The 16,208-nt window shown below is 44.6% G+C and overlaps 1 protein-coding gene across 3 annotated transcripts in view; it reads left to right on the plus strand.

The window, feature by feature from the left end:
- The first annotated feature begins 2,219 nt into the window (after positions 1-2,219).
- The window catches only part of LOC119958660, a 37,524-nt gene continuing 23,535 nt past the window's right edge, over positions 2,220-16,208 (plus strand). For 2 of the 3 annotated variants that reach the window (XM_038787212.1, XM_038787211.1), the window contains exons 1-7: positions 2,220-2,327; positions 2,632-2,964; positions 3,053-3,382; positions 4,967-5,068; positions 5,171-5,201; positions 5,434-5,486; positions 5,939-5,988. In XM_038787212.1, coding sequence (XP_038643140.1) covers positions 2,273-2,327; positions 2,632-2,964; positions 3,053-3,382; positions 4,967-5,068; positions 5,171-5,201; positions 5,434-5,486; positions 5,939-5,988 — 954 coding nt within the window. In that variant the 5' untranslated portion in view covers positions 2,220-2,272. The remainder of the gene's footprint in view (positions 2,328-2,631; positions 2,965-3,052; positions 3,383-4,966; positions 5,069-5,170; positions 5,202-5,433; positions 5,487-5,938; positions 5,989-16,208) is intronic. The other variant, XM_038787213.1, reaches the window with a different exon arrangement.

A 16,208-nucleotide genomic window follows, 5' to 3' on the forward strand; every position in this document is an offset into this window, starting at 1 on the left:
CAGTTGAGACGCCTCACTTACAGAACTGTCCGCAAAGGTCAAATATCGAGACTCAATGTTAACCTGCAGGCACAGGATGTTTGGTCACCTCGGATGGATTCAACTAATCAGAGAACGTACAGTTGTACGATTAACCTCATCGACAGTGTTCTAATCAGTCTGAGGCGGAGTACCAGATTTTCTGCGCTGCCCTGGATTTCAACTCAAATAGCTGATCCCCATTGTTATTCATAATTTGGTAATTGCTTAATCAGCGTTTCCCTGTGTAAATTGGACACAGAGAGAGCAGGGTAGCTGCTCAGCCACTGTCACGTCACTAAAATATTTGGTAAGATCAGAGGGGACGTGGGAACAATGCGACCTCCAGTTACCCTCTGAGCCGCGCAAGGCCTGACTTGGGGCTTTATCGTTGTTCCTTTATTGTTTTTTGATCAAAGCAAAACACACACCACCCTAACGTGTGCCCTAACCCCAGGTACAACAGCGGACAAGAGGGCAGATCCTGACCCAGCTGTCAATGGCAAATCAGTGATGGACAGTAAATGCTCCACTGACCTGAGATGTTTATTTCCTACGAATAGATCATCGTAATTTATAATCTCTTGCTTCCATCAGAAGATAAATGGACGTCTCAGACACAAAAAAGGCCACAATTCACACAATATCCCTCAATTTCTCTCCTCTGAATATATGTCCCATTACAGTTTCAGAGGGGCTTTTTCCTCCGTAGTTCACCGAGTTTCCACGGAGAAATATCCACAATTAAATCCTGACGCAGCTCTCTAAAAACCTTATTCATTCCACCGATCCAGGTGAGATACATCTCCTCGAGAGCGTTTCCTGTTTAAAATCACGTCATTATTGCGGCGCCTTTTGAAAACTCTGTGGACTGTTATTTCCCAGTGCAGAAACCATTTCAATTGGTTTGGAAAGCGGAATGCGAGTCGATTCTTTTCCGGATGTTTAAAATGAATTTATCATGGAATTATCACAGAATTTACGATGCAGAAGGAGGCTATTCGGCCCATAGTGTCTGCACCGATCCTTTGAATGAGCACCCTAACCACGCCCGCACCTCCACTCCATCCTCACAATTTCACCCTATCCCCGTACCTCCACCTGCACTCTTTTGGACACTGGGGTAATTCAACACAGCCAATCCACCTAACCGGACATTTTTTGACTGTGGGAGGAAACTGGAGTACCCGGAGGAAACCCACGCACACACGGGGAGAACATATTGACTCCGCATAGACAGTGACAAAAGCCGGTAATCGAACCTGGGGCCCTGGAGCTGTGAAGTAACTGTGCTAACCACTGTGGCACTGTGCTGCTCTTATAGAATTTTCTGTGCAGAAGAGTGCCATTAGGCCCATCGAGTCTGCACCGGCCCTTGGAAAGAGCACCCTGCCTAAGGTCACACCTCCACCACACCCCTACAACTCCACTCTATCCCCGTAACCCCGCCTAAACTTTTTACTCACTCAACAGCAGTGTGCGAATGTGATCTATTTTCAGATGAACTCAAAACGCGGTGAGGAGAGGCCATGGCTGTGATCTGTGTCTGATCCTAATCCAATCGTTCGTTTATTCGCTTTGCGAATAATTCTACATCAAAGCCCCTGTTTCATGAAATTGCTTGTGATATTCACTGGAAAAATACCAACCAACTTGCAGAGATATATAATTTGAACGCGAGGAAGTCATTTGTGCTGTATGAACTTGTTTTGAACACTTGCATTAACTGTGCTCATTTCGGGCCCCCATGCTCAGGGTCAACGAGCAAACGCAATTGACAAGAATGGGGGCAGCACTCAGATATAGAGAAAAAGAACACGAAACAGACCAGGCTGGGTTGTTTTAACGATAGAAGAGAAGGCTGAGATGTTACCTGGCAGGGCTCTCAATATTGGATTACAACAACTTCTCAGTGACACATTAGGTTGGTTAAACTTGAATGAAACTGTGTCTGCCATATTCAGCATTCATCCATCCAATTAATGTTCTTCCGAGTCCTCTTTACTGCAACCGGGAAAATGCCTTGTCGGAATTCTGAAATTTGCGCGCTGTGACACACAGTTTTGAACCAATGTTGCATCCCTAAAGACACCCACACAAAATAGCGTCATACTTTCCAGAGCACAGCTCGTCATAGTTTCCACCGCATCTGAAAGGGGAGCAAGTATCCGGGACTCAGCTCAATTCATTCGGCCATTGTGCCTGCAGAAACAACCCAGGCAACTAGAAAACAGGGATAACTCACCTCTTCAATATGGCCAAAGAATATGTGTCACTGATACTCATTTTCCAAATTCTGCGCGTTAATGGTGAGTAAGGAGTGGGTGAGAATTTTTTTAACCGAGTCAGTTTGTGTGGATATTTAGGCAGAATGAGAGCTCACAAAGCTGAGAATGTGACGAAATGATCAGGTGAAATCATTTGATGTATTGATGTGAGTCTATTTACTGGTCCCTCCTATAAATCGAATAAAAGTAAAACGAAGACTAAATCTAACCAGCAAGGATTGCAAATAATAAGCTAGTGTTTTTAAAATGCAGGCGAAGTATCGTTTTGACAATGTTGCTTCATGTATCTGAATGATCAGTTGTATCTTCGCAATAATCTCCCCAGTTGCAGAATCTGAGTCGTCTATGAATCAGATCCCGTTCGTTATGACATCTGAAATCGGGCAGACTGTGGAATTATCTTGTCAGAGCAGTTACCAGGTGATATTGGTATCTAGCTATTTCTGGTACAAACAACGTGTGGATGAAGCTCCGATACTAATTGACACTGGATACTGCAAAGGGGCCGATTGTAAGTTTATTTCAAAAGAAGGAAACATGCAAAATGTATTGATTCTGGAAATACGCAATGTCCAGGCGAATGACTCGGGTTCCTACTACTGTGCTCATCTAGTTAGCTATGCACCGCTCCAGAAAGCAGCTAGACTACTGGTTGGAGGTAAGAAAGCAAGTAAATTAATTCAGATCGTTCAAATAATCTTATTTTATGAATATTAATCTTTGACTTTGTCCCAATCTCTGTCCAGACAGTTCCACCAATAAGACGGCGGTGCTGATATTTGTGCCACAGGGTGAGGAGCATTCCAGGGAAACCGTCCCCTTGGTGTGTTTGGTCAGTGGACTTACTTCTAACCGGATTGCTATTTTCTGGAATATATCCGGTTTTGTCAGTGAGGGAGCGAGCGATCCTGGTAGATTGGAGACGGATGGGTCGTACAGCATAAGAAGTCACGTCATGTTGTCAAGGGAAATCTGGAGAGCCGGCGATGTCTGTACATGTATTGTTCAACTGGGGTCACCAGGTACATTTTGGATAAAGAGTGTGTCGTTCCCCAAAGCAGCTGAAACATGGATCGGTGAGTCTGATCTCCACAACGGTGATTGGAATTGCGTTTAAACTCCGTTGTGGTAACTTACAAGAATCAAAATATGGGAAGACTGTTAATTAAACTCAAGAGCTCTGCATCTGGAGCCAGCAATTTCAAAGAAAGTGCTGTTAGTTATCCCTTCACGTCAGAATTTGGTTTCGCATTTGACAGTTATTATTGAACACGCGTCCCACCCTGCCCTCCCACTCCATTTTAGGTAAAGTTTTTGGGAAATTAATCTTTGTCAGTTCTACACTTGATGTAGCAGGGTAGGGGCAGCAGGGTAGCATGGTGGTTAGCATAAATGCTTCACAGCTCCAGGGTCCCAGGTTCGATTCCCGGCTGGGTCACTGTCTGTGTGGAGTCTGCACATCCTCCCCCTGTGTGCGTGGGTTTCCTCCGGGTGCTCCGGTTTCCTCCCACAGTCCAAAGATGTGCGGGTTAGGTGGATTGGCCATGCTAAATTGCCCGTAGTGTCCTAATAAAAGTAAGGTTAAGGGGGGGTTGTTGGGTTACGGGTATAGGGTGGATACGTGGGTTTGAGTAGGGTGATCATGGCTCGGCACAACATTGAGGGCCGAAGGGCCTGTTCTGTGCTGTACTGTTCTATGTTCTATGTTCTATGTGTATTCCAAAGTACAAAGCAAACAAAATGTAACCTGTTTGCGAAAACTTACTTCTCATCGCCCACACCCATTCATTTTCATTTTAATTTCCCGGAATCGAATTTCTCACGCCACAGCTTCTGTTTAAATTCTGTTTTAATTTTAATTATAATTCTTGATACTTGTAATTTTCATGACATTAAAGTCAGAACCTAAAGCGTCACAGAAATTCGATTCTCAGATGTCCCAAGTTTAACGTTCCTAAGAAAATATTGTGGGCGCAGGCGCTTACATGCTCTTTCTGGGTGCTCTTTCCTAGAGCCGGTGCAGACTCGATGGGCCGAGTCGCCTCCTTCTGCACTGTAAATTTTATGATAATCTATGATTAATCTAGGACAATGGTTCGGCACAACATTGTGGGCAGAAGGGCCTCTTCTGTGCTCTATTTCTCTATGTTCCATGTGTATGTTCTAATTGGAAAGAAAATGGGTACTCTAAATGTATGTTAAAAAGGAATACGCAGCCCAAAGCATATTACTTTAACAATTTTCTTTAACAAGAGGAATTGTAGAAATATACAATGGGCAGAAATGTGATATGAGATGATCAGGCAGAGTGCCGTTTTCGGGATAGATCATTACGGGAGGCGGCATAGACATAAAGGGTCTGATTCATTCAGTGATTCAATTTTCAAATACGACACTGAGGTCTTCATCATACAAACTTATACACTCTGAATGTTGCATGATCCTGGCAGTACTGCGATATAATTGATCTCACCTGGCTAACATAGCGTTATTATTCCGTACTGTGCTTTCACCAGTGACTATCAATTCCACGCGTGTCTTTTTGTTTCGCTGCCGAGTTTGAAACGCCAACTGTGAACCTGGTTTCAGTTTCCCAACAGAGAATCCCAGGGAAATATAATTTGACCAAGAAGCAAATTTGAATTCTTCTGTCCCTGTAGGATGGTGCAATCAGGCCCGTCCCGTTTTCATAACAGTCCTGGTGATTCTGATTCTCCTGTTGACTCTTCTTTCGATTTGGATTCTGAAAAGTGGCAGATCAGGTGAGGGTTGATGGCGAGGATGAACATTGTCCTGATTGCTTGGCTAATGTAATTCCCATTTCGTAGTTTTTGTATAGCTAATTACAGTTTCTCTTTTTTCAGGAGAACGACACAAGGGAAGCCATAATGAAAAGTGAGGATGTGAACCATTTGCAGAGTATATCACAATGACGCTCTTCGTGTTTAATATTGTGTAAAATCCAGTTCAAACCCAACACTGATTCCGGTGGTCTATGTCCACATTCTCCATGATGTTTTAAGGTTGAGTCTAAGACGTGTCGACATTTTCTTTCTTCATTGTTGCTAGCGCCAGTCGTGGATTTGTTGGATCTAACACCGGTTTAATACTCTTTGTCCTCATCTAGTTTTAGCCTGAGAGCGACAACGCAAAGAAGGGGACAAACAGAGCGACAAACGGGTAAGTTTAATTGGAATATTAACACAGAATAAACCTCAAATTTAAATCTCAATCTAAAAGAGTGTCAGGAGCACATACCGCCATCAAAGGATATTCTTCAATCAATCTCATATTCTTCAATCGGTCCCATAAAAAGGACCAATAATTGAGTCTTAATTCAACAGCGACGCAACACACTGTCAATATGCGCCAGGCACCGGGATCCATCTAGTGGCGAATTCTATTGCATACTTTTTGACAATAACTGTGTTCATGGATCAGTTACGTATCAGTGGAACACTAGTGCACTTAAGACCCTGCTTTGGATAGACTCGTATTGACAATTTGGAACAAATGATGTTTTCAAGTCCTTGCTGCAGTAACTCATAATTGGTTCGATGTCACTCTAATAAATGAACAGGTAACCTTAGTTGACTATCAATTAAGTAAATATCTTAACCTTTCATACACAGATGAGAATCGTCAAACACAGGCACAGAGAGCACAAGACGATGCATTGCGGGTAAGTTTATGAATATGTTCAATGCTGCACAGAATATTGATGCCTTATTGGTGTATGGTGCAGGCCAACCCATGCTGGCCACAAAGAGCTGCTCACCGATTATAACAAACACATGTGTTTTGAAGCATAGCCGTTCCGCTTACTGGAACGTGAATTTATTCATCTGCCTCTCTTCTATCTGATAATGCAAGAGATGGGTGAATGTTTCCGTTCGAAACCCTCCACCAGACTAGTCTACCGATTTACAGCAGTCAATATTGCAAATGGTCCGCTTGCAGATATTTCTAATTTTTTTTTATCTCTAAGTGAGTCTTGTCACACATCCCAGTTTCCTCAATCCACACAGAGCCGTTTCTTTCTAAATACATTAACCACTATATTTCGGAATGCGATGCGCCAAAGCCAATGGGACTTTTTGGGATAAATCCGTGGGAGTAATTGACGAGAATCTGAGGGAGGCGACGCGCCGCTAGGGGAGGGGAGAGGTTGGGGTGATGTTTCCTATGGTGTCCTGGTCTGCATTTTCTTTCACAGCCAACACCAAAAAAAAAAGTGGAGTGGTCATTAAATTTCTCTTCATGACATTGTATAGAGTCCAAATGGGCTGCTGCATTCCCTACATTAAATATCATGAATGTATGTTGAAACCTTATGTCAAACTATCAAGTGCTAACCGAGGTAGTGCAAGACGCTGGTGTTCATAATTCGCTGGCCTGGTCTCTGGTTGAAGCATGCGCACTTTGAAAGGACCTGCATCAGCACTGAAAGCGCAGTTAGCTGCCAGGCTCCAGATCAGGTGCTGTAATTAGAATGAGAATGGGCAGCTAATACCTTTCAGGCCAGAAAAGATTTGAGGCACTGCATGTCTTCTTTCTGTTCCACAACTGATTTTTGGCTCAATGATTCTGAATGTTTACATTGTGTTTCAATCTGGATCCCGTTAATTTTGCCGGACCAGCTGTACCCCATAATTGCCACACGGGGAAATATGGTAATTGGATTCGATACTTTACAGTAAAGCAATCCAATTGAACCCATTGACACATCACCTAAGTATTCTGATTAAACATCGGCGATTTCTACGTTGAATCACTTTCTCCATTCTACTATTCTGCCACAGAACAATTCAATTATTGCACAGACACTTTAAGTGATGAATTATCAAATTGACACCGCATAAAAGGCGACTAAATAAGATTCGGTCCTTGGTGGCGGGGTTAAAATTAAAAATGGATGCCTTGTTTGCTAACTGATGTATGGAAGACAGGAAGGTCCACAAGGGAATTTTCACGATGGCAAGGTGTAATTAGCGGAGTGCTGCAGGGATCAGTGCCGGGGCCACAACTATCTATTTTTTTATGAATTGGAGGAGAGAAGTGGATGCGCCATTGGCAAGTTTGCGGATGAAACAAGCATAGATAGGAAGGCAAGCAGTGACTTCGTTGTGAAAAATGTAGGTGAAGTCGTGGAAGAACCTTGGCAAATGGAAAATAACGTCGGAAAAAGCGAATTTCTACACGTAGGTGGGAAACAAAAAGGGGCGGAATATTATTTAAACGGAAAAAGACGACAGAAAGCTGCAGGGCAGAGGGATTTGAAGGCGCGCGTGCAGAGATTACAAAATGCTAGCATGCATGTTCAGCAGGATTTAGGGAAGGTAAATGGAATGTAAAAGGAAATTAAGTATACAGATAAGGGTGCCTGGCTAAAACTATAAAATGCACTAATTAGACGACACCTGGAATACTAAATACTTTGATCATCTGAGATAAGAAAGATACAGTGACTTTTCTGGTAGTCCAGGGACTGTCCACGAGATTGATCCAGTGTATGGAGGAAATTTATTTCAGGAGAGGTTGTGCTGTTTGGGCCGCTTCTGAATTGAATTTCGGAGGTTGAGAGGCGACCTTACTGTGACATGTAGGATTTTCGCGGACTTCACTGTGCATATTCTGAGAGGCTGTTTATCCTTCTCGGAGAGTACAGGAGCAGAGTGCATAACCGCAGAATGAGAGGGCGCCGATGTCATTGCAAAATGAGGGGAATTTGTTCTCTTAGAGGAGTGAATCGGTAGAATTCGTTACCAAAGACTGATGTAGAGGCTCTGTAGCTAAGTATGTTCAAGGCTCAGACCGAATTATTTAATATATATATATAGTTTATTGGAGGGAGATCAAATATGTGCAGAGTCAAAAACAATCAATGAGTCAGAACAAACAAACCGTGATGGAATAACATCGCAGATATCACTATAATAATACAACATGGTAAATCCAGTGTGTATACAATCCCGCCAACCTCTCCTACAATAGTTTTGTTTAACAAATATATCCCTGAACGCCCCCCTTCTCCCCCTCCCCTCACTGACGCGTTAGTATTTCTTGAAGTTCTCGATAGCCACATTCAACCTCTTGGAGAACCCCTCGTGCATCCCTCTGATAGCGAACAGAATTTTTTCCAAGTGGAAGAATTCAGCTCGGTCTTGCACCTACATCAAAGCCCTCGGCGGTTCCGAGTCCCGTCAACTGAGCAAGGTCGTGCTCGGCGGCTCGCAGGGACGCGATTTCCACCACGTCGGCGTTATCTCCACCAGTCCACCGGGCCATCAAAGCACTCTGAAAATTACTGCCCAGGTGGACAGTGTTAACATCCATTCATATCATCCTTGAATTCGGTAAACCCCCTCCAGAACCCCACATACTTTAGTCAGGATAGAACATACGGGTTTGATGAGCCGTGGATCCAACACATCGCACGCAATTGTCATCTACACCCGAGAACAATCGGTTCATCCTGCCCATCACTATGCGCTCTGTTCACCATTTTGAGCTGGAAGAAGCCAAGCCTAGTGCATGAGGAGATAAATTTCATCCTGTCTCTTTCCATATCCCCCATCGCATCACCTCCCAATTCCTCCTCCCAGTTTAGACGAACAGCCTCCATTGACGCTTTCTCTTTCTTTGTCAGTTCAGCAGAGATTTTCTTGTCTTTTCTCATCATGTCTTCCGTTAAGACCGTATGCTGCAGTTGTGGGGGAAGCAACATTTGGAACGAGAACCCAACATGAAGCTATCTGAACCCATTTCCAATAAGTAACTGGTAAACCTCAACCAGCCAATCCATGTCCGCAAATTTCCTTCCGACAAACAGATCCTCTCAGTTCTAATCTCCAGCTGCAGCAACACCCTAAGCCTAACGCCTAGCCTTTCTTTGGCAAATATGCGTTTATCCCAAATCTGTGCCTTCATATGCATACCGTCCTCCCCAAGGTGCTGCGGGCATTGATTACATGAAATCAATGTCGAAATTACCAGCGGATTCGATGGATGTCCATTTGGTGTGAACGGCAGCGACGGCAAAACCAATGGCCTCAAGGTGGTCTCGCTTGTGCTACCCTTCCCCATATCGATCTTTGGTCTCCAATGCATTTCAGGACCTTAACAATATTTGCAGTAATGGTTTTGTACGTCTGGGAGCGCCAGGTGCCACCTCGTCTCTCTCTCTCCAGGAATGCGCTCTTGGTTCGAGGAATTTTCCGCGCCCACACAAAGCTCAGGATTCGCATCTTCAAGAAAAAAATAGGACAACTGAGAGACTGTGGAATAGAAACACGATTTTCGGCAGAACCACCATTTTTACTGTCTGATCTCGCCCCGGTAAGGAGAGTGGCAACCACGTTCCATCTGGTCAAGTCCTCTTTTAACCTTTCCACGGATATCACCCAATTTAGGGCAGCACGGTAGCATGGTGGTTAGCATAAATGCTTCACAGATCCAGGGTCCCAGGTTCGGTTCCCGGCTGGGTCACTGTCTGTGCGGAGTCTGCACGTCCTCCCCGTGTGTGCGTGGGTTTCCTCCGGGTGCTCCGGTTTCCCCCCACAGTCCAAAGATGTGCGGGTTAGGTGGATTGGCCATGCTAAATTGCCCGTAGTGTCCTGAAAAGTAAGGTTAAGGGGGAGTTGTTAGGTTACGGGTATAGGGTGGATAGGTGGGTTTGAGTAGGGTGATTATTGCTCGGCACAACATCGAGGGCCGAAGGGCATGTTCTGTGCTGTACTGTTCTATTAGCTTATGGAGTTTTGCCCTATCCGGGGCTACATGTATCCCCAGATTTCGGAACTCTACCTCACAAATCGGAACGGAAGCCTCCTCAAACTGCCCTCTTTCTATCCGGTGTCAATCGGGCATATCTCACTTTTTGTCATCTTTTAAAACATTTTTAGTGTACCCAATTATTTTTTCCTGTTCAGTAGCCGAAAATTGCCTACCCTTAAACCACATCTGGCCTTCCCCAAACACATCCAGCACACAGACATGAATCTTTGCCAATTTATAATAGTGAGATCAGCTTGGCAAGACACACACTCCAGGGTCTTTATCCATCTTCAGGATAACTGAGATGGATGCCTGAGACCCAAATCGCTTGTAGAATTCGGAAGGAAATTCATCGTTGTCGCTGGATTTCTCAGACTGCATGGATCTCCCACACAATCAATATGCTTCAGATCTACTGAAGCCCCCGGCTCCTGTTCTACCTTTGCGACCTACAACCCATCCAGAAAATATCCTCTCCCCTCGTGCTCTGCCGAGATTCCAACCGGTATAGTCTCCGATAGAACGTGTCGCAAATGTCATTAATCCCCTCCGTCAACCCTCAACCTACCTATGTCTCTGGTCGCCGCCTGTTTCTTCAATTGCTGAGCAAAACTCCTGCTGAAATTCTACCCAAATTTATATACCACCTTCTATCTTTATGCAGTTGCCTCACCACCTTTTTGATAGAAAATAGGTTTTACTCCATCTGCATCCTCTGTCACTTCGTAAAGTGCGCCTCCTTGGGGACTTCAATTATTTGCGATATCCTGCCAAAACTGCCTCCATCACAAGTTGACTGAATAGCTCACTCCATCCTGGGCCTCTGCGCATAGATTGAGATGAAGTCTCTCCCCGCCCCTGCCCCCAACAATCCAGCAAACAAAGAAAATAATTACAATTTTTAACAGTTCAAAGTGCTCCACCTCGCGGGGCAGCCAACAAGGTCGAGGCCATCAACTTCACGGTCGTCACCGGAAGTCCGAGACGGAATGATTTGTATTCAGCTGGGAATCAAATCTTCGGGGAATAAGGCGGGGAAGTGGAGTTGACGATTGTCACAGCGGATAACAACCACTGGATGAGCTCTGAGCTCTGTATCGTGCAACATTTGGACGGGAATGGTTTTGGGAAATTAAACAATTCCCTGCAAGAGGAAACTCCGCAAATCACCCCATTCTCAATGACGGTGGGGTGGGTAGGGGGAGGGGGTGGCGGGAAATATCAGTGCAAAAGTTAAGAATCCGCAACAATCTCAGCCACAATTGCCGAGTTGGTGATCAGTCTGGGCTTCATTCAGAGGTCTGCTGCATGACATTTATCAGTCTTAAATTATTCTCTTCACTAAATATGACATCAACAATGGGCTGAAGGCATTGCACTCTGCATAATAGAACATAGAACATAGAACATTACAGCGCAGTATGGACCCTTCGGCCCTCCATGTTGCGCCGACCCGTGAAACCATCTGAAGCCTATCTGACCTACAATGTTCCATTTTCATCCATCTGTCTATCCAGTGACGACTTAAATGCCCTTAAATTTGGCGAGTCTAATACTGTTGCAGGCAGGGCGTTCCACATCCCTACTACTCTCTGAGTAAAGAAGCTGCCTCTGACTATATCTGTCATATATAAACCACCCCTCAATTTAAAGCTATGTGCCCGTGTTGGTCATCACTATCCGAGAAAAAAGACTCTCACTGTCCACCCTATCTAACCCTCTGACTATCTTATATGTCTCTATTAAGTTACCTCTCAGCCTTCTCCTCTTTAACGAAAACAACCTCAAGTCCCCGAGCCTTTCCTCGTAAGACCTTTCCTCCATACCAGGCAACATCCTAGTAAATCTCCTCTGAACCCTTTCCAAAACTTCCACATCCTTCCTATAATGTGGTGACCACAACTGCACGCAGTACTTTAGGTGCGGCCGCACCAGAGTTTCGTACAGCAGCAGCATGACCTCCTGGCTCCGAAACTCAATCCCCCTACTGATAAAGGCTAGCACACCATATGCCTTCTTAACAGCCCTATTAACCTGGGTGGCAACTTTCAGGGATTTATGTACCTGGATGCCGAGATTTCTCTGTTCATCGACACTACCAAGAATCTTGTCATTAGCCCAGTACTCTGCATTCCTGCTACTCCTTTCAAAGAGAACCACCTCACACCTTTCCGCATTAAACTCCATCTGCCACCTCTGAGCCCAGCTCTGCAGCGTATCTATGTCCCTCTGTAACCTATAACATCCTTCAGCACAATCCACAACTCCACCGACTTCGTGTCATCTGCAAATTTATAAACCCATTCTTCTACGTTCTTTTCCACGTCATTTATATAAATGACAAAGAACAGTGGCCCCAAAAACAGATCCTTGCGGTACACCACGAGAAAATGAACTCCAGGATGAACATTTGCCATCAACCACCATCTTCTGTCTTCTTTCAGCTAGCCAATTACTGTTCCAATCCGCTAAATCACCTTCAATCCAATAATTCCGTATTTTCAGCAATGGCCTACCGCGGGGAAACTTATCAAACGCCTTACTGAAATCCATATGCACCACATCAACCGCTTTACCCTCATCCAACTGTTTGGTCACCTTCTCAAAAAACTCAATAAGGTTTGTGAGGCATGACCTATCCTTCACAAAACCGTGTTGAGTATCGCTAATCAACTTGTTCTTTTCAAGATGATTATAAACCCTATACCTTATAACCTTTCCAACATTTTACCCAAAACCGAAGTAAGGCTCACAGGTCTATAATTGCCAGGGTGTCTCTACTCCCCTTCTTGAACACGGGGACAACATTTGCTATCCTCCAGTCTTCAGGCACTATTTCTGTTGATAATGACGACATAAAGATCAAGGACAAAGGCTCCGCGATCTCCTCCCTGGGTTTCCAGAGAATCCTAGGATAAATCCCATCTGGCCCAGGGAACATATCTATTTTTACACTTTCTAAAATTGCTAACAGCGCCTCCTTGTGAACCTCAATCCCATCTAGCCTGGTCGACTGTATCTGAGTATTCTGCTTGACAACATTGTCTTTCTCCAGTGTAAACACAGACGAAAAATATCCATTTAACGCTTCCCCCATCTCCTCTGATTCCATTCACAACTTTCCACTACTATCCTTGATTGGCCCTAATCTTACTCTAGTCATTCTTTTCTTCCTGATATACCTATAGAAAGCCTTAGGGTTTTCCTTGATCCTATCCGCCAACGACTTTTCGTGTCCTCTCCTCGCTCTTCTTAACTCTCCCTTTAGATCCTTCCTGGCTAACGTGTAACTCTCAAGTGCCCTAAATGAGCCTTCATGTCTCATCCTAACATAAGCCTTCTTCTTCATCTTGACAAGTGCTTCAACCTCCTTAATAAACCACGGTTTCCTTGCTCGACAACTTCCTCCCTGCCTGACAGTTATATACTTATCAAGGACACGCAGTAGCTGTTCCTTGAAAAAAGCTCCACATTTCGATTGTACCCATCCCCTGCCGTTTTCATCACCATCCTATACATCCTAAATCTTGCCGAATAGCATCATAATTGCCTTTCCCCCAGCTATAATTCTTGCCTTGTGGTATATACCGATCCCTGCCCATCGCTAAAGTAAACATAACCGAATTATGATCACTATCACCAAAGTGCTCACCTACAGCTAAATCTAACGCATGGCCGTGTTCATTACCCAGTACCAAATCCAATGTGGCATCGCCCCTTTGTTGGCCTGTCTACATACTGTGTCAGAAAACCCTCCTGCACACTCTGCACAAAAACTGACCCATCTATATTCCTCGAACTATAGTATTTCCAGTCAATATTTGGAAAGGTAAAGTCCGCCAGAACAACTACCATGTTACTCTCGCTCCTGTCGGGAATCATCTTTGCTATAGAACATAGAACGATACAGCGCAGTACAGTCCCTTCAGCCCACGATGTTGCACCGACATGGAAAGTCAAAAACTAAAAGCCATCTAACCTACACTATGCCATTATTATCCATATGCTTATCCAATACACTTTTAAATGCCCTCAATGTTGGAGAGTGCACTACTGTTGCAGGTAGAGCATTCCAAGACCTTACCACTCTTTGCGTTAAAAACGTACCTCTGACCTCTGTCCTATATCTATTACCCTTCAATTTAAGGCTATGTCCCCTCGTGCTAGCCACCTCCATCCGCGGGAGAAGTCTCTCAGTGCCCGCTCTATCTAACCCTCTAATTATTTTGTATGCCTCTATTAAGTCACCTCTTAACCTTCTTCTCTCTAACGAAAACAACCTCAAGTTCATCAGCCTTTCCTCATAAGATGTTCCCTCCAGACCAGGCAACATCCTGGTAAATCTCCTCTGAACCCGTTCCAAAGCTTCCACGTCCTTCTTGTAATGAGGCGACCAGAACTGTCCGCAATACTCCAATTGCGGCCGTACCAGAGTTTTGTACAGCTGCAACATGACCTCATGGCTCCGGAACTCAATCCCTCTACCAATAAAGGCCAACACACCATAGGCCTTCTTCACAACCCTATCAACCTGGGTGGCAACTTTCAGGGATCTATGTACATGGACACCGAGATTACTCTGCTCATCCACACTACCAACAATTTTACCTTTAGCCATATAGTCTGCATTCCTGTTATTCTTTCCAAAGTGAATCACCTCACACTTCTCTACATTAAACTCCATTTGACACCTCTCAGCCCAGCTCTGCAGCTTATCTATGTCCCTCTGTAACCTGCAATATCCTTCCACACTCTCTACAACTCCAACGACTTTAGTGTAGTCTTCAAATTTACTCACCCAACTTTCTGTGCCCTCCTCTAGGTCATTTGTAAAAATGACAAACAACAACAGCCCCAGAACAGGTCCTTGTGGTACGCCACCCGTAACTGAACTCCATTCTGAACATTTGCCATCAACCACCACCCTCTGTCTTCTTTCAGCTAGCCAATTTCTGATCCACATCTCTAAATCACCCAAAATCGCCAGCCTCCGTATTTTCTGCAATAGACGACCGTGGGGAACCTTATCAAACGCTTTTCTGAAATCCATATACACCACATCAACTGCTCTACCCTCGTCTACCTGTTCAGTCACCTTCTCATAGAACTCGATAAGTTTTGTGAGGCATGACCTACCCTTCACAAAACTATGCTGACTATCCCTAATCATATTAATCCAATCTAGATGATTATAAATCGTATCTCTTATAATCCTCTCCAAGATTTTACCCAAAACAGACGTGAGGCTCGCCACCCACACTTTAAACCAGCATCTTGCTTGCCGGTGCCCTCTTTCGAACTTTTAACCCTATGCCTGACCTCCCAACTCTCAACATCCTGTACACTGGGACTACAATTTACGTTCCCATCCCCCTGCTGAATTAGTTTAACCCCCCCTCACTCGAAGAACACTAGCAAATCTCCCCCCAGGATATTGGTACCCCTCTCGTTCAGGTAAAGACCATCCTGTTTGTAGAGGTCCCACCTACCACAGAATGAGCCCCAATTATCCAGGAAGCCAAAATCCTCCCTCCTGCACCATCCCTGTATCCACTTGTTCATCTCCTCTCTCTCTTTTTTTCTCACTTCGCTAGCACGTGGCACGGATAACAACCTAAAGATAACAACTCTGTTTGTTCTAGCTCTCAGCTTCCACTTTAGCTCCCTGAATTTCTGCCTCAAATCCCCATCTCTCTTCCTACCTATGTCGTTGGTACCTATGTGGACCACGACTTGGGGCTGCTCCCCCTCCCCCTTAAGGATCCCAAAAACACGATCATCGACAATAATCTATGGACCCTGACAATATTTCTGTTATAATACTCAAGATGTGTTCCAGAACGTGTTGCGAAACGAGCCAAGCTGGTCCAGTATACGAGACCCACTCAACTCGAAGCCAGCCCATTCCCAGCCATTAAACTCCTTCCAATCATCAGTAAAGTGATGGAAGGTGCCACGAACAGTGCTGCTAAGCGGCACGTGCTCAGAAGTAAACTGCTCATGGAAGCATTGTTTGGGTTCCACCAGGGTCACTCAACTCATGACCACACGACAGCCTTCGTTCAAACATAAAAATTATAATCTGAATTCCAGAGGTTTGGTGAGAGTCACTGCCGCTGACATATA

Source organism: Scyliorhinus canicula, chromosome 30, assembly GCF_902713615.1.
Source record: "Scyliorhinus canicula chromosome 30, sScyCan1.1, whole genome shotgun sequence".
In the NCBI taxonomy this organism is placed as follows: domain Eukaryota; kingdom Metazoa; phylum Chordata; class Chondrichthyes; order Carcharhiniformes; family Scyliorhinidae; genus Scyliorhinus; species Scyliorhinus canicula.